The sequence below is a fragment of the Pituophis catenifer genome, unplaced genomic scaffold (genome assembly GCF_029215685.1).
Source record: "Pituophis catenifer annectens isolate HBS135680 unplaced genomic scaffold, rPitCat1.0.hap2 SCAF_3, whole genome shotgun sequence".
NCBI lineage: Eukaryota > Metazoa > Chordata > Lepidosauria > Squamata > Colubridae > Pituophis > Pituophis catenifer.
In genome coordinates this window covers 37,849,193-37,867,560 of record NW_027256883.1, presented here as the reverse complement: position 1 = coordinate 37,867,560, position 18,368 = coordinate 37,849,193, and the positions used below count along the sequence as shown (strand labels likewise).

The 18,368-nt window shown below is 34.4% G+C and overlaps 1 protein-coding gene across 2 annotated transcripts; it reads right to left on the bottom strand.

The window, feature by feature from the left end:
• Positions 1 to 253: 253 nt before the first annotated feature.
• Positions 254 to 17,934, bottom strand: MYBL1 (MYB proto-oncogene like 1). Of its 2 annotated transcripts, XM_070942242.1 has the most exons (16): positions 17,857 to 17,934; positions 14,052 to 14,157; positions 13,889 to 13,960; positions 13,578 to 13,670; positions 11,569 to 11,789; positions 10,394 to 10,577; positions 9,945 to 10,016; positions 8,663 to 8,764; positions 7,374 to 7,607; positions 5,637 to 5,981; positions 4,110 to 4,255; positions 3,790 to 3,904; positions 2,630 to 2,746; positions 2,437 to 2,541; positions 1,183 to 1,359; positions 254 to 448 (listed from the first exon to the last, which is right to left on the bottom strand). In XM_070942242.1, exons 1-16 carry the CDS (start codon positions 17,874 to 17,876, stop codon positions 320 to 322), a joined length of 2,238 nt encoding a protein of 745 aa, XP_070798343.1. In that variant the 5' UTR covers positions 17,877 to 17,934; the 3' UTR covers positions 254 to 319. The 2 variants fall into 2 exon arrangements, with proteins under 2 accessions (XP_070798343.1, XP_070798344.1); XM_070942243.1 differs by lacking the exon at positions 1,183 to 1,359.
• Between the last annotated feature and the right edge of the window lie 434 nt (positions 17,935 to 18,368).

The following is an 18,368-nucleotide window of genomic DNA, read 5'->3' as shown; positions in this document are numbered from 1 at the left end:
TACCTCTAAATCTAATCTATAGTAAAAGTTTCTTTAGAAGAAAATTAGATAGATATACTAAAGAATAATTTAGGAAACTGGTAGAAAAAAATATGCAGTCATTTCTTTTACCATTTAGTTTAGTGGTCTTTCAAAAGACCATTTAAAAATTGCTTTTAAAAAAGGATGGGGGAGATATTTGCATCCTTTGTTATTTTTCAAAAAAAGGGGTATTACTGTCCCCTTAGAAGGCAGCTTCAAAAAAGTACTGCAAACATATTTCAGCTTAAAGTCTGTAATAAAAAGGAGGGAAAGGTAGATCGATATGTTCTTAAAACAATCACAAGATGAGAGCCCTTGAAGTGCTGCCAGAAGCTGAATAGGTGCTCAGGTACCTTCTTGCTTGCTCAGTCATAATAAGTTGATCTTCTGTCTTCCCATAAACAACAGCTTCCCATTCACAATTCACCTGTTATACATAGTCCAGTTAATAATTACATTCAGAATCAAATCAATTAAATGTCTTAAAGCCAAGGGCTAAAATACCCAACCATTAAAATAAAAAAGCAAGAACTCAACATTTCTTGGTTTCACTTAATGATTTAAAAGACTGCCATCCTTAGTCCCATGCTATGAACTAGATATAGGAAAATAGTACTGGTTTCCTGACTAGCCTAAATAAACATGTATAAAATCATGTAAAGCACTTTGAACACCAGGATACTGAAGATGTAACACTCATGCTTAGAACCAGTTAACCCCTCCCAACGGAGCTACATGAGCATGTATATTTAGGCATTGCAAGAGACCATTAAGGTCTGTGTATGTTTTTCACAATTTATCCAATCTTCATTATCTAATTTACTCAGAAATTGGAAGACAGTGAGGGTGTAGTATGTATTATGTGTGTATGAAACTATGTAATGCATTAAATGAATTATGCAACCAACTGAACACTCAGCAACAGTGTTCTAAGGATGTGGTAAGGATATTTTACGGCAACAGCAATTTTTAACTTAAAGCATATTTCTCCTAATTTTGAGTCCTGAATCTGAAGGAGCAAACATTTTGCAAACATAGGATATTCTAATACCAGAACCCTTGATTTTTAATACATTAATAAATAATAGAAATATTATAATCTATAAAATTACCTTTCAAAGACAAAATAGAGTTAAATATTAAGATTTTGTAAATACTGACCTGAAGAGGTTTTTCTGCTTTAATATTCTTTGAAGTGTATGTATTCAGTTTTTTTTTCCATGCTACATTCAGTTTTGTTGAATTGGAATCTTGTTTCTCTGGAGTTGTGTTGTCTCTATTGTCATGTATTTCCAATAATGGTATCATTAGAAGTGATGTAGTATAGATATTCTCTGACTATATTGCAAAAAAAAAAGCTTAATGCAACCTGTATCTTGCTGGAGAATTATAAGTGTATATAGTTAAAGCAGCTGAAGAATACCATCCTTCAGGCTTTTCATATTGAAATTCTGAGGCAAAGCTTTACAAGCATTCTTTAAAAACCAGCACAAAACATTAAAAATAGGCTTTCATTAATTAAGAGGCTTTGATTTAACTCCAAGAATTCAAACTTAAAATATTTAAAATTCTCGGTGAAACTATTCTAGCATCATTAACCTGAAACAGAAACTGAGAGCTTCTATGCTGGAGACAAATTTCTTGTCTGTCTATTCACACTTAGCCAATAAAGCATTCCATTCCTACTCCTATTCCATTGTATTCCCTTTCTTAGAGCAAAGCAGACTAGAATATAAATATAAAACTAGCTACAGGTAGTACTTGTTCAGCAACCACTCATTTAGCAACCATTCAAAATGATGATGGCACCGAACAAGGAGTCTTATAACTATTCCTAGTAGTTGCAGTTATTGCAAGGTTCTCATAGTCACATGATTGTGATTTGGGCAGTTGGAAATCAGTTTGCAATTATAACCATCAAGTGTTTTAAAAGTTTGCAAGAGATTGTCTTTTGCAAACTTCATTGCCAGCTTCCAACAAGCAAATTCAATGGGGAAGGCTGCAAGAAGTTACAAATACTATCACATGACTATGGAATGCTGTGACTTTGTAGGATTCATCCAATAATGGCAACTGGAACTGCTGCAACTGCCCTTGTAAGTCAGTGCCATCACATGAAGTCATGCTTTATGATCGCATTGTTTAGCAATGTAATTGCCAGTCCCAATTTCCGTTTTTAAGCAAGGACTGCCAACATTACACTTGCTGAAATGAAAAAAGTTAGGCCACTGCTTATTCTTACAATTACTGATCATTATAGTTCTTAATATCCGTTCCTTTAAATACTAAAATCATGTTTTCTTGCAGTAATTGTTGACAGGAAAAACACTGGCTAAAGTTCTTGTTGCTATAGCATATTCTAATCTGTTTCTATTTAATATGAAATATTTGAATTTCTGATATTATGGTACTGACCTGCATATCTGAAACATCATCTTCTGCAAAAAAAGGGTCACCAAGTTCTTCTTTTTCCCAAGGATCCAGGACCAATGATTTCCTGACTTTCTTTACAGAAGTGTTCTATGATCAATAATTTACAGAAAAAAGAAGCAATTAAAATTATTTCCATTGTTCCTAAAATTCCAGAGCTACATGCAGTATAATTTACCTCTAGTTTGCATCCTTTATGGACAGACTCTTCCTCTTCCTTGAAGAATATATCTGTTCCAGTTTCCTCTTTTAAAACCTCTCGAATATCTTCTTCCAAAAAGGCAAGAGGCTGTGACTGAAATTAAATGATTAAAATAACAGAAAATAGAAAGTTCATCAATTTTAGTAACTGTAATCCATTGATATTAAGCTCACATTTTATATTTACACATTCAACTTTCAATATTCTGATTAAATGCTCAAGAGCAAGTGGCTAGATTTTATGATCTAAGTGGCCTCTTCCAACTCTGTTTCTAAGTATTACATTCAATTCTTCATTAATTAAGTAGACAGAATTCTGAGCCTAAGTAGTTAAGGAACATAAAATGAGGGAACACCTCAATACAGGTAGTCCTCACTTAACCACCAATTGGGACTGAGAACTCATTTGCTAAGCAACACAATAGTTAGATGAAGTATTACATGATTGCAAAGACTTATGATCTCATTTCTGCTGCAATCACCCGCAGTTGTTGAGCGAGACACTATGTGATTGCGACTTGCAATTTTACTGCCAACTTCTCCACTGAAATTGTTTATTTTGGATTAGCTGTGGTGGGTGCAAATGGCAACCATATGCTTGTGGTATGCTGCAATGGTTGTAAATGTTCAAGGGTTGTGAAGCACATGAATCTCAATCATGTGACCATGGAGACACTTGTGATGATGGTGTGAGGACCAGTCCTAAAATTACTTTTTCAGTGCCATTGGTCACAAAACAAGGCAGTTTTTAAATGAGCTACCTATAGTAGTAGTAATAATAGCTAACATTCAATATTTCTCTTGGAGACCAAAGTTTTAGAGTATACTTTTAATGCCTTTAATGTTGTAGGCTGCTCAGAGTCGCTTTGAAGTGAGATGGGCAGCAAACAAATTTAATTAATTAATATATGTAAAATATATAAAAGATACAAAATGTATTCAAGATATACATTGTTCAAACTGTCTTTGCTTGGATTGACTAGTCTGTTACAGCTTGAAATAGATACAAACAAGGTATTATAACATGTCTGACCTTTTCCAAATGTAAATTATGTAGCATTGCTCAACCATCAACTTTTAATCCTAAAATTAGGTTGGTCACAATACATAAGGGATATGAATCAAAATGGTACATACTACAATTTTCAGAGGACCGTATTTCTTTTCTTGAGCAGCTAAAGCATTCTTAAATGGAGTTGGAGTTCTTGGTGTTGTGCCCAGTAGTGATCTTCTAATAGTAGGTGTCCTAAAACTATATAAAATCCCAAAGATGTCTAAGCAATTTTATATGATAATTAAAATAAATTGTTCTGAATAAAAAAGCTTTATGCAGAATCTGTTATAACTTGTTACATTTTGGCAGTCATTTTTAGTTCATTTAGATTTACTTCCCTTTTTATTTCCCTTTATTTCAAAAAGATATTTAATTCCTAATCCACATTAAATTATGTACCTACCCAGCATTTTCCTTTTGATCTTTGGGTGTTACATCTTTATTATGTAGGGGAGTTGTAATAAGAACTTTTTGGCTACAAATTGGAGTTGATGTAAATGGAGTATTTTCAAGATTAAACTGCTCATTTCCAGAACATGTATTGAAGAACTGTATAAAAAGCAAGAATATAAATTATACAATTTAACTCCAGCTGTTTAATGTCTGCAGTATTTATGAACAGCTCTATAGAAAGATAATTATTCTCCATCTTATATTACAATTAAAAATGTTGTTCCATAGCTAAACAGGCACATGAGACCTTTGTAAAAAACACACATTAATATGATCAACTTTTCATGACATTATATACTTTAAAGCAGGGGTCCCCAAACCCCGACCCCTACTGGCCCTTGAGCTGTTTGGAACCAGGCCACGAAAGTGGTGGGCGAGCGTGCATGCACATCCCCACTTGCACAAGCAGTAGGCAAGCACCCACACACTCCATGTGCCTGAATGTTTGCCCGCCACCTGCACAGAATCATCCCTTCTCCCCCACCCCGGCCGGTCCATAAAGCCAGAAAGGTTGCGGAATTCTGCTTTAATGAGTTGCTTGTATAACTGCATATAGCATTTTCTCATAAAAACATTAATATTTATATAAAAGGAAATAATTTCCCCCAAATATTATTCACAATCTTAGGACAATTTAATTTGTTTGTAGCAAAATTATCAATTGTCTTTATAATCAATATGATTTTTTTTCATTCTGTGTAGTTCTTTGTCTTTACATTTTCATATTCTTGTTTAAAGCCATGTGTAAGGTAGGGTAAAAGAATCTACAGTACACATTATACACACCATCAACAATACAGACAGCATTTCCAGATATTCAATATACTTTAAAGTGCATTGTAATCAGAAGAACTAAAAAGTTTTATTTTTTAAAACTGCATTTCTAACTGCTTCCAATGAACTAATATTTAAATCATTTTCTAGTTAAGTAGCTTTCTTCATTTTAAACTCTATGTCTGGTGTCCTCAGTTATTTGGATATCATTCTGCAGTTCTTTTATTTCAGATTTTATATTATGTTTTTGCATTTGATGTTTTCCCTCTGATTTTAAAAATTATTCCAAGAGCTTCAGCTAATTGTAAAAAATAATACAATATACATACTCATCCATCATGCTATTCCGCTTCAGGATAAGCAACATTATGCACAGGACAGAAAGGAGCACAAAATAGTAAGTCAAAGAAATCAAAGACATAAGATAATAAAAAGAAATACAGCTAAATCTAGTTTAACCTCCATTTTCTATACTTTCTATCCTTGCAAAACATTCTGGATTGTTACACTTCATATCTTCTGTTCTTTAAACTTTTCACATTATGCTTCTTGAGAATATCATCTTCCATCCAAACCATAATTCTTTGGTCTATTTCTTTCTCTCAACCCATTTATTTTTTCCTTCATACTTTTGTTTTGTGTTTTGATAAATAATAAATAAACCTACAAAACATCACTAGTTGCAATCAATATATTTATTTACCTGAGAAGGGGAAAAAGGTAGTGTTTTCACTGGTGTTTGTTTTAGCATAGTATTGTTGCTACAGAGTCCATCATTCTGTTCATAGGCTGGTGACTGACCAGTCCTAATTTTCTTCTTTTTGCGTAAAATTGTAGGAGGAGTACTGAATTTGGCTGCATTTGGAGATCTTGATTCTTCTTCATCACGTATTTTTTTGCCATCAAGTACAACACTTACATTAAACTGGCATTCCATGGCCCCATCATTATGCTGAATACGCATTAATTTTACTGGAGCTTGATTGACAGGTGAAGGAGCCGCATCAGAAAGATCAAAGCTGGTGACATCACTCCATGCTACAGGATCCTCCAATATCCATCAACAGAAGAGAAAAAAATATATTCACATCTCTTTAAAATAAGAGTTATTTATCCCCAATTGAACTGGGGATATCAGTGATTCAGCTATATATTTATCATATTAATATATACAGATCTTAATTTTAGTTCTCAGTACTTTTAATCCATTTTTATAATATTACAGATAGTACTTGCTGAACAATCATTCGTTCGGTGACTATTCAAAATTACGATGGCTCTGAATGAAGGGACCTATGACCCATGCTCAAAGTTCCTGGTGTTGCAGTACCCCCACAATCACGTAATTGTGATCTGGAAACATGGCAACCCATTCATACTTATGACCGACTGCCAAGCACCCTGTGATCATGTGATCACCATTTTGAATCTTTCCTGCTGGCTTCATCAGTGGGGAAGCTAGCAGGAAAGGTGCTGATGCCTTCCAAAAGGACACCCTCTGGTTCCTGAAGTCTGGTTGAAAAGGTACATCCTGAAATCCAAGCAGAATGTTGGCATGGAGCGTTTGCAACACAGTGCGTTCGCAGCCAGTCTCCAGAATTAGAGGATTTCCTCTCATTTCTGGAGGCTGGCTGAAAAATCCTAGCAGGATTTTGGCAATGGAGGTTTACTATAGATGACCATGTGGAAATGGTCAAACTCATCATCAGTCATGAGTTCCTGCACACCTTGAATTTTTTTCTTAACTTCCGCTAATTCCCCTTGACCATTAGTAGTTCAGATTCTTAGAGACAGAGCGCTTAAGCTTCCAATAAATCTTTACACTCATTTAAACTGCCTGAATTTCCCGATTTCCTCAGTTCTTGACATTTACAGCCTCAAAGATGCAGCATGGTTAGGCAAGGAGAACAGGATGCCTTAGGGAGGTGAGGGAGAGGCCCGGCGCAGGCTGCATAACTCTTTCCCCATTTGGGGGCTGGAAATCCTGCTTGGGTTTTGACAGGAAGCATTTTCAGCTCCTAAGCAGACACTCAAGTGTGCCCTGCACTAGACCTCCCAGTCTTCCCCTCACCGAGGCAACCCATGTTCCTTATCAGAGACTCCATCTATTTCAGACCCACAAGATTGCTTAACAACTGGAACTAGGAGTGCCGAGATTATAGTCGCTGACCGAAACAGTCATGGTATCTTGCTTAATTACTGTTTCACTCGATGACCAAGATTCCAGTCCGAGTTGTGTTTATTAAAGGAAAACCTGTATCTTCTCAGATAATCCCAACAATTCAGATGTTCACTATCTGTGTATTATTTCTCTCACAAAAATTAATAAACAGTTAATATCTCAGTTTTATTGAACAAAATTATTACTACTAATAATCTTAGTAATTAAAAATAATATTTTTTTCTAATTTATTACATTAATTTTATGATTAAGACTTACAGACTCAATGAGTTCTAGTGTCTCTGCAAATTCAGGTATAGTCTGTAGAGATGACAGCACTGCATTTGCTTCCACAGCCAAATATTTGCTAGGTGAGGTTTGCTGATTTATTGAAGCTTGTGTATCATCTATATCATAAAAGTCATTTGTTTGCTCCCCAAGGCTATTTAAAGTATTTGCCATGTTATCTTCCATGATGAAGTTTCCAGACCAGTTAGAAAAGTTTCTGGCTTGCTAAGATCACAAAAAATGTTGCTGTTTTATTGAAAATAAAATAAGCATGAAAGATAATTCAAACTCACTATAGAAGATGTATGATTAATTAAGCTCACTGGCAATTATGGAAGTTGTGGTATAAAAATGGGCCAGAAAATCAATATAATGATTTTAATTAGTCTATAATGCACTTAACTGGAAGTAAGCCCCATTTAATAAAGTGGCTTATTTCTAAAAAAAGGGAAAAAAGAAAACTACAAAGGGTTATGCTGCTGATATAACTATGTGGCACATTCTTAAAAGTCACACTATTTTGTCAAAACATGAGTACTTCCGCCTACTTATTAAGCCATCTAAATCAGAGATACATATTTGAATCATTTCATACTGACCAATCTCACAAGAATGGCAGTTGTGTCTAATTTTAATCTGTCAACCATCTTTATTGTGGTCCAAGGAATCATACTGCTAAATTTCAGTGGCAACTATCAAAAACTAGAGGTGTTTCATTTCACTATTTTTAGGATATATACTCATTCCTTTAAACCAAAAATAAATGAAAATGAATTATCAAAAGCACCAGACAGACACTTGCATGACATCATGGAGTACTTCACCCCACCTGCTGTGCCCTTAACTTGACTTTTTTGATGGCTGCTAGCCATCAAAATATTGCTTGCCCCTTCCTAGAGAAGAAAAGCTGGCTTAATAATTTTGCCAAATGATAGAGAAAGCATGCAATATATAATCCTCTATTATGCAGAGTGATCCTCATGCTTCTCTCTCTCTACACTTGTTTAGCTTTCCCTGAGCCATCAAAGGAGATATAAAAAGCACAGAAAGTAGTATGTAATCCTTTGTTCTAAACATCACAAGAAAAATATAAGCAATATTTTATGGCATCCAAACTTTCTCAGCTCCCCATAGCCCATTTGTTGAGAAGTGAAACATGATTTTTTCAATTATACTTCAAATACCATTACAGTGTATTTGTTCATTAATTAATTGTAAAGCTGTAGAAAGACTTAATTGCCAATCAGCAAAAATGTTACATTTATGCAAGCAGTTCTTACTGAGGACACTCTCTTTCGCCTGATTTCATTTTCAGCTGACATAAGTAGCAATTCAAGTTCTTTAATTTTTTTCTCTTTGTCAGGATCATCATCAAATGGCTGCTAGAATGGACATTGAGGGGAAAAAGAACACACAAAGAGATAGAATTAAATTTAGGACACATCACTAGGAGATAATTTATAAGGAGCATTACAATGAAATGATAACAGGACTTTTGTTATAATTAAAATGCTCAAGCAGTAAGTAAATAGTCTTAATAGTAGAAACATAGCTGGTAACATGTTCTTAAAATGAACTTAGCTACCTAATTTCCAACAATATGCTTCAGAATAATTTCAGAGCAAAGTTGAAATCCTGACAGACTTATAATAGAGTCCTTGGTGCTCTCTGAGCTTGGTTGTTTGCTGCAGACATTTCATCCCTGACTAGGTAATATCATCAGGGGTAGAAGACAGTGGGGTTTGCATCCTGTTTATATACAAGTAGCTTGCCTTGCCATTGTTGGTGGAAGCCTATTATCACAATGATGAAACTGCCCTGAGGACTATCAAACCTGAACTGGCACAGTATTTGAAACTGGACCTGATTATTATCAAACAGTGTGGAACTATTATTCTTTTAATTTACTGTCACTTTTTATCAGTCTGATTTAGCTTTGTACAGTCATATTTATATATTAGGCTATAGGACTTGCAGAATAACAATCAAAAAAGTAAACAGAATTTGGCAGTATTTTAAAATACACATCAATTTTGTAGACTAGTGTTGATATAGATGTATAAGATGACCATAAGTAATTATTTTATTTCATAATTGCTCAGTGACAAAAATTATTCCTTGAATTCTTAAATACATTATTCTTTAGCAAGTATTACTGAAAACCAATTTCCATCCAATCAAACTGATACATTAAAAAACAAAATAAGCTGAAATTTTGGAGAGGCAAGTAATGGAAATTTCATACAGTAGACCAATATATTTGATGCTACTTAAAAAAACCTCCCAGATTTATGCACATGGATTTTATCTGCTATCCAAGATCTAAAAATAATTCAGCTGCATTAACATATGATTTTTTTAATCAGAATAGTTCCATTTTCTTCATGGAAAAAGTGCCATATGTCAACTCTTTCAAAATAACTGAATTTGATATTATTCCTGGTCATAAAGTCCCTATTAAAGACTATTTTTTTCATATAACAATTAAACAGAAATATTTTTGTGCTGTCATCATGATGTCAGAGAAAGAGTAAAAGGTGAATATAATTACCCAACAATTACCTGAATAAAGTTTGAAGGAGCTGCAACATCTAAACAGCTGCTTTCCGTTGAAACATATTGGTAACCTGGTATCTAACAAATCAATAGTTATTTACACAAATATAATCAATTATTTCTACAGAATAACTTAAAAACATTTAATTTTAGAAAAAAATAATTTGAACACGTGTTTCAAAGAATTACTACTTCGAGACAAAATAAGAATATTAAGATGAACGAAATTGGATACCAAATATTTTCAGGACCATATATTTACAATGAAAAAGTATTTTAAGTTTAAAAATATATCAAAAATTAAATCAATATGAAAAGCTAAAACAATACTGAAGGTATTAATAATTCTGGATTCCTTCAAGTATCTCACCTAAATTATTTTAAATTATATGCAGCATGAAGCTCTCATATTCTCCTATAGTAAAAAATATGGTTATAAAAAATTGGGAACCTACATGTGTCTGAACTGGTATATAAAATTGATTTTGGGCATGCAGATGATCTGCAGATACACAAGTTTTGTGAGGAAGTTTGGATAAACAAGGGCGCTCTGTCTTGATTCCATCTTGTAAATATCCTTCTTGTTCAACTTTTCTTCGCATAGTAGAGTTCCAATGATTTTTTATTGAGTTGTCAGTCCTAAACAAATAATAGGACATAATCCAAAGTCAAGTTCTCCATAGTTACACTAGTTTCAGTGGAAAAGAATGAATTCTTTTTGAATAAGACAATAAGTGTTTAAAAAGTTGTACTATGTCCATAAAGTAAACATTATATTTATTATGTATTGCATAGAATTGAAAATTAAGCAGCAAGAAATAAGTTACAAATGTTAAAATGAAAAATTACTTTTCTAGAATTTCCTAAAATAAAATTTCTGTTTAAATGTTTCTAAAAGAGGTATTAAAAGGTTGATACTTTTATATTATCCCTTCTCAAAAATGTGGAAGGAGAAATCACAATAGTAATCTTCTAACAGAGTTTTGTACAAGTATGTTCCAGAAGCCAGGAGTGTTTCCTGAATTACGCCCAAACCCTAACCTTCTCACTTTCTAAATTGTCCTATGGCCTTTAGGTCTTTTTTAGTAGTTGAAGATGCCTTCTTCACTACCATTTGTTTCAGTTATCAAAGGCTCTGATTTTGAGGCAAAGAAAGTAAACATATCTTGCTTCTCATGCCGGGGGGGGGAGCGCGGTGGGGGCAGCACTGGTCTTAAAAATGTCTGGTGAGCTTTTCAACATTCCTCTGTATCTGTGTCCTTTGAGCCTTTCAAGTCCTCTGTGTCCATGCTGCAGGATGGGGCAAGATTGCATAGGATCACTGAAATGTGGGCTGATGAAAACTAGGAAAAAAGGGTGAGTGTTCTTCATTTTGGGATGAATTAGATTTGAAGCACTGTTGCTGCCTTAGCAGTAATATTATAAAGCCCTGTCAGCACTTTCCTAGCATGGGACTGCCTGAAGAAAATGGGCAAAAACTCTCAAATTGAAGAATTAATCCAGTTAATTGTGCTGGTTTTCTACCAGAATGAACAGTTAGAAGTTCTAACTGGGTTAATGGAAAAATTATTAGTATATTGTAAAAAAGGCCACATTTTTGAACGAACAGGCAATTAAAAAAAAAACTTACCTTCCAGGAAGCAGTTTTGCAATTTCAGCCCATCGGTTTCCTAAACGTTTATGAGCTTCATAGATGATTCTGTCTTCCTCTTCCGTCCATGAAGATTTCTTTACCTCTGGATTAAGATGATTGTGCCATCTCTCTCGACATTGTTTCCCTATCCTTCCTTTTAAGTGCTTTGCAATCAAAGACCAGCGCTTGGGACCATATTTCTGAACAAGTTCAATCACCTGGAATACAAATTGAATGGCACATTTTCTCCAGCATTGTTTTAAGAAAAAATAGCACCCATGTAGTAGAAGCAAAGGATCTCATTCTATTTATTTAATTATTTAGCCACAAAATCATTCTGACTTCAAATGGCTTACATTTAGGACATTGGTGCTAAGGGGGAGTGTAAAAATACAATGGATAAGATCCCACGTAATGCTAAGCCAGGATTTTTTATAGCATACTTTGTTTAAAAAGCCATAGCAGCTCACATTATTCTGTAATAGGTTGACTGATCTAAGTACACACACATATACATCTCACATTATGATGTAGCATTATATATAAACCAGACCTAATATCACATTTAGAAGCTAGCTAGTGGAGTGCAGTATAAAATAGAATATCTAAAGGGTAGGATACAGAACATAGTTTGAAATAATGTTACAAAGCTAAATTATAACATTTTCTTCCAAATATATATTGGTGAAATGACACATTTAATGTAAGGAAATAAAATATTATATATATATATATCTACCCTTTACCTCCAGCATCTCAGGTATGTCCTCAGAGTGCCTACAAAGTCATAAAATTTGGCAGATAGCTGTAAGGAAGGAATGTCTTTTCTATAGAGACATGCCTGCCCCAGGCCAAAACATTCCTCTTTTCCCAAGTGTCTTTATAACTGCCCATACCATGCACGTTTAGTGGCATTTGTGTCTTATATTATCTTCTTTATGCAGTTTCTAGTGCTATGCAGTACTTCAGACTTATTCCCCAAAATGTACTTCAGGATAGGCAATGACATATATACAGCATCAGACTACACCTTGTTAAAGCCACTGCATCCTTTCTGGGAATCCACAGCATCTCTCCACAACTTCATACAATCCAGAGAAAAGACATGGGTCAGTTGTAAAAATATACTATAATATTATAATACTATAATATGCTACCTTTACAACAGTGAGTACCCCTAAAGAACCTATTTGGAATTAAACCCAAAATGTTCCATAGCCTTACTATTTATTGTACTTTACTGTTTTGCTTTTAAGTTGTAACTTTGCAACCCACTTAAGGAACATTTTAAATGTTGTTTTTGTCTTTTATTAATATTGTATTTCAAATTATATTATATTTATTATAATAAATTTATGAATAATGAAGAGGCTTAAAATATGAAAAAACAAATGATAGAAAATAGAATTAATTTGGGAAATCTTCATTTATATATAATTGATTTGGTATATATGTTAACATTTCTTTCCAAAAGGAACAATATTAACAATTCTGTGAGGGAATTGTGTTAATCAATATTTAAATTTTTGAACAATTATAGGCATTAACTACCCTGTATAACGGAGCATAGGAATAAAATAATATTTGTAGCTCAGAGTTGAAATGAGGGGTCTTTGATGCTCTGAGCTTGGTTGTTTTCTTGCAGACATTTCATTACTGATGATGTTACCTAGATTAGCTCATGAAACATCTGTAAGAAAACAACCAAGCTCACAGAGCATAGGATCCCTCAGAGCATAGGAATGTTAAGACGTATCGGGTAAACATATTAAATAGGAATGTATTCTAATTAAAGGCCAAGCACAGCTCCTAAGCTTAAAAAAGAGATGAATCTCTATTTTAAGCAGCAAAGAATATGGATGCAAACATTTATAATGTTCTTATTTATATCCTACTTTGTATTGAACTACATATGGCAAAAGAGGACAATAGATACCTGAATAACAGTACTGTCCTTCCTGAAACAAAATTAGTACTTAGGAGCAATATAAATATAAATCCGATACCCTCTGATCTTCTTCCTTAGTCCAGGGGCCTTTAATAAGTTCTGGATTTAGGACCTTCTGCCATCGATGCTGACACTGAAAATCAGAACGATTCTGCAAAAAATGAAAAATAATTATTCTGTGTAGCTTGTCATCCTGATTGAAGATGCTATAGGATTCTAATATAGCATTTCTGTTATAAAACTAGGAATTCTAACAGATGTATATAGAGAGCTGTCTTTTTTTCTCTTATTGTTTATTCAGACAATGATGCTGAAACTTCTGAACAGTTGAATACTAAATAAGAAAAACCTAAATCATTTTTCACTTACTTGTAAATGACCAGAAATAAATGTCCAGTCACTTGTACCATGCTGTTCTACTAGTTTTTTAAGTTTTTCATCCTGTAATAAATGATAAAAATTTCCATGAATAATTTTTCAACACTAAACTCAAAACTGAATGGAAGATAAGCCATGTTACAGTTGAGCTCACCTCATCACGGGTCCATTTTACTCTGTTACATATCTTTTTTGCCCCTTTTTGTTGTGGTACTTCATAGTCATGATCTGCATAATGAAGTTCATCATCATCTTCCTCACTGCAAAGTGCAAACTATTATTAAGTTAACATTGACGGTAAATTTATGCCCATGTCTCACATGCTTTAAAGACTTATAGTCAACATTTTAAACTAAAAGGTACCGCAAACTTTAGGCATTTGTTCATACACCATTACTGACTGAACAGCTAAAGTCTAAGTAAAACTTTAAGAAGCAACCAAATCAAATTCTTTAAATATTAATTAAATATTTCTTTAAATAAATTTGCGCTTTTAAAATACACAGGATTATAGTAGGCATAATGTAAATTACGGTATGTATAGGAACACTATGTTTACATGTCTCTACATTTTTTAAACAGAAAGCAACCTGGGAAGAATGTCCTAATTGGAATATTTCTTAGTTGTCTTTTACTTTTACACTATTTTGTCTTTCAGGGCATGCCCAAATTACATTGTCCCCTATTTCACATTCTTGATTTATGTCAAGATAAAATTTTAGTGTTTTCAGGAAAATAGAGAATTTAAGCATACCCTGAAAGATGACTTTAGTTCCAACAATAACATACTGTTTTCCCAGTATGCTTGACACCAATTGAAAGCAAATGTATCTGTATATAATATATCATATGTATTACACAGACAGTTCTCATACTGGCATAATCAAATAAAGTTTAGATTTGTGATAAAACCCATGAACTAGTGTAGTAAATCTTATTTTGAGATTGGTTCTCACCAATTTCATGAATTGATTAAGGATAACTGGCAGAACACACAAGGGAAAATTTCTGTTAAGAACATTTGGGTCACATTATTGATACTCTTCAAAATTGGAAGAGTTCTGAAAGAAGGGTTCCTCACATGCTGGTTGCAGAAAATCTCAAGAGTTGAAATTTTCCAATTATTATTATCACATTACAAGAATGAAGAATTTCTTGACAGCATCATGATAGTAAAGAAAACATAGGTCCATTCTTATAACCAAAAAATAAGCATTAGTTCATGGGGTATTATCACAAATCTTAACTGTGGAAAAAAGTTCAAAATTTGTGCTTTGGCAGAAAAACTGATTACAATTTTGGGCATTGCAGAAGGTACTATTCAACTAGAATTCCTTGAACTAGGCACCAATATCAGAGTGTTACACTACAATATTCAGAATTTTGAAATAATTATTAGAGTTTAGAAATTTAAGGAACTTTTGCTGCAACTTGATCACCCTAGGCCTCTAAAGTCACAAGTCACCCAAGAGGCATTTTATAAGCGGCATCTCATCATCTTAATCTATCCACCATAGTCCAGAGTTGGTGACATGCAAATTTTAACTTTTTCCAAAATTGAATAAACATCTTTCAATTTGAGTTCATAACTCAAATGAAAAAGTAGAAAGGACTGTCAGAAGACAAAGCATGGAGTTCCTTCATGATAGTTTAAGAAGCTTGCCCATAATTGGCAGAAGCGTATAGCAAATAGTGGTGATTATGTGGAGAATACAAATACCAAAAGTGCTCATTTCAAGAATTATTTTCCAATTTATTTATTAAAATATCCTTATTTAAATTAAATTTTGGAAGTGAAGGCACTACTTTTCACTCATTGTATATTTGTACAAATGCCTAGGCTAGTTTATACATGGCATTTTCCTAGATCAAAATAATATATATAATGAAAAAAATATTTTTCTACATGGAAGTTAATTCTATACAAATATTGAACATTAGGAAACAATAATTAAACAGCAGCATTCATTTTCAGAACTATTAATGAAAACAAGTAAGTTTTCACCTTTATGTTTCCTTTAGAACAGTCTGCCATCTACTGGTTTAATAGAGAACCATAGTAATATTTACCAAATTAGGTGTTTCATTTACAATTTTTTCAGTCTTTTTTTGCAAATGGTTTAAGCAAGATATTAAGTATTATCATATAAAACAGAGAACAGACAAAATCATTTTTTCACAGTCTTTTTGCTCAACTCCTTTACGTTTATTTGTGTCCAGTTATTTGTATCATATTAAAAAGTATTTCTCAGTCATTAATATTTTCATTTTAAAATATTCTAAGAGAATATATTGGTAAGATCACAGTCTACAGGACTATTATATTATTTTTTCAGTTGATTATCTCCCTTTGAATCAGAGACAGCAGTCATGACTCTCCAAATATGGTTGATCTACAATTCCCAACTCTTTCAGTCATCTTAGGTCAATTCTTGATTTGAATCCATTTCAATTCTTTATTTGGCAGTTCTCTAACTGCTTCTGATTGGCACAATAGTGGGTTGGACATTATCATCTGTCATAACAAAACTAAGTTATATAAACTATAATTAAAATGGATCAACTTCCCAAATTATAATCTTCAAAAGCCCATCACATTAGTTCTATACCTTCTATTTATTTGGAAATAAGTTCTGCCAATTTCATATGATTTACAAAATTATATTCACAATTCATAGCTGACAAAAGAAAAACTTAATTCAGATAAAGGAGACAAATCATAATGTAGGTAGGAATGTCCTTGAAGGTAAACTGAAAAATCCACCTAAGATACTGATTGGAACTGGACAAAATAATGATATGATACCAATATTATATACTTTGGTTTCCACTTTAGGCTCAATTTAAAATCATGGAATTAACCAATGAAATCCATACTGTATATTATCTATTCATTATAAGAAGCTTCAAGCCAAGTATCCTTGCTTGCTGAAGAATCATACATTGTTGCTTAGTAGCCAGCTGTTTCAATCATTCAATAAAATGCCTTCTCTTGTTTTACTGTCTTATTATTACTAATAAACTTTCTGTACCTTGGATCTTTTACTCCTCTGTATATTTTAGTGCTATGTTTTATCTTTTTTACCACAGTTTTAGATTGTTCTGTATTTATTATTTTCCTGCTTTTCTCCCTTTGCATTTAATGTTATTTTTCTTTGTGTTTTTGTATGCTATCCTCTGAGAAATTGATTAAACTACAAGAAATGTATCCTGAAAATATGTCAGTTTGAAACAAATCACAACTATTAGCTATTTATTTTTCTAATAAATGAGTAGACAAGCAAGAAAAGATTTCAATATTCAGGCAAAAACTGCTTGGTTTATGTGCAAGTTTTGACCGAGGGCCAATACTTTATCGTTCCCTTCTGCAATCCTTAAATATTATTTTTGCTTACATACTCCCATATTTAAATAATGTATAGGAGAAAACGAATTCAGCAAGAACCATACAAGGTTCTTACAAACATACATTACTCTCTTTCAGACTTTCCCTCTCACATACTTTTACTTATGGTACATACATAAAAACAGAGTAAAACAAGAAGCAAAAACTAAAGAAATAACACGACAGGATAGCAGGAATATTTTTCGGTACAGTACTTATACTTTTTTCCGCACAAAGATGTGGTTTGGCATCAAGTGAGGAAATGACCGAATATAAATGAAATAGGAATTTCACCCTGTGTAAAAGCAGCGTTAACAAAACCTTAAACCATCCCTAGAAAGATCCAGGCCGAGGCATAAGTCAGAACGGGTCAGAGCTGGCGGGGCACGTGGAAGCGGCAGCAGAAAATCTTTCATGATCTGGAGTGGAGAGGAGAGGCGGGCTGGGTCAGAAGCCTTCGCCTAGAGTGGGTGGGGGTGGCACGGCCTGTTCCGCGGCAGAAAGAGAGGAAAACGCAGAGCCGGGCATGGAGGATGCCAAGGCGGCGAGCGGGAGAGTGTACGGGGCCACTCACCTGCGCGGCCTCTTCGCCATCCTTCGCGTGCACCATAAAGCAAGCAGAAAGGAACGGGGATGGCCCCGCCGACCAGGAGCGCTCGCTCAATCGAAGCCGCCGGGCGATGCCCGACAGGGGAGTCCGGGGAGCGGGGGCGCTGTTTTTTTAGCCCCGGCCCCGCCCCATTCCCCGCACCGGGGGCATGGCCCCACACCCAGCCCAAAACGGCAGGCGAAAGGATCGGGGACCAAGCGAGCGGAGCCCCTTGTCCGGCTGCCACTGCTCGGCCCTCCGCTTCGAACGCTTCCCAGATGCGCCACCGAGCTCGCGGGGTTTTTGTTGTTGTTGTGGGTTGGGTTGTTTTTTTTTTTCCCCCTTTCCCTTTTCGACTCTGCCGCCGAATCTCGCGCCCAGCCTCTGTCCGGAGCCACCGTTTGAATCTGCGCACGCGGACTGACACCCCATTGGCTGCTGCAGAAAGCACGCGACCAAACGGGGGAGCTTGGGCGAGGGAGGAAGGGGGAACGGCC

Bases quoted from the DNA above. Each gene is read 5' to 3' on its own strand.
- MYBL1 (XM_070942242.1), bottom strand. From the start codon at position 17,876: ATGGCGAAGAGGCCGCGCAG. The intron at 2,747-3,789 runs GTATGTACCATT...ATTTAATTTCAG, and splicing joins ACGGTCCTCTGAAAATTGTA to TCACAGCCTCTTGCCTTTTT. The intron at 1,360-2,436 runs GTCAGTACCATA...TTTGCAATATAG, and splicing joins ATGATGTTTCAGATATGCAG to TCAGAGAATATCTATACTAC.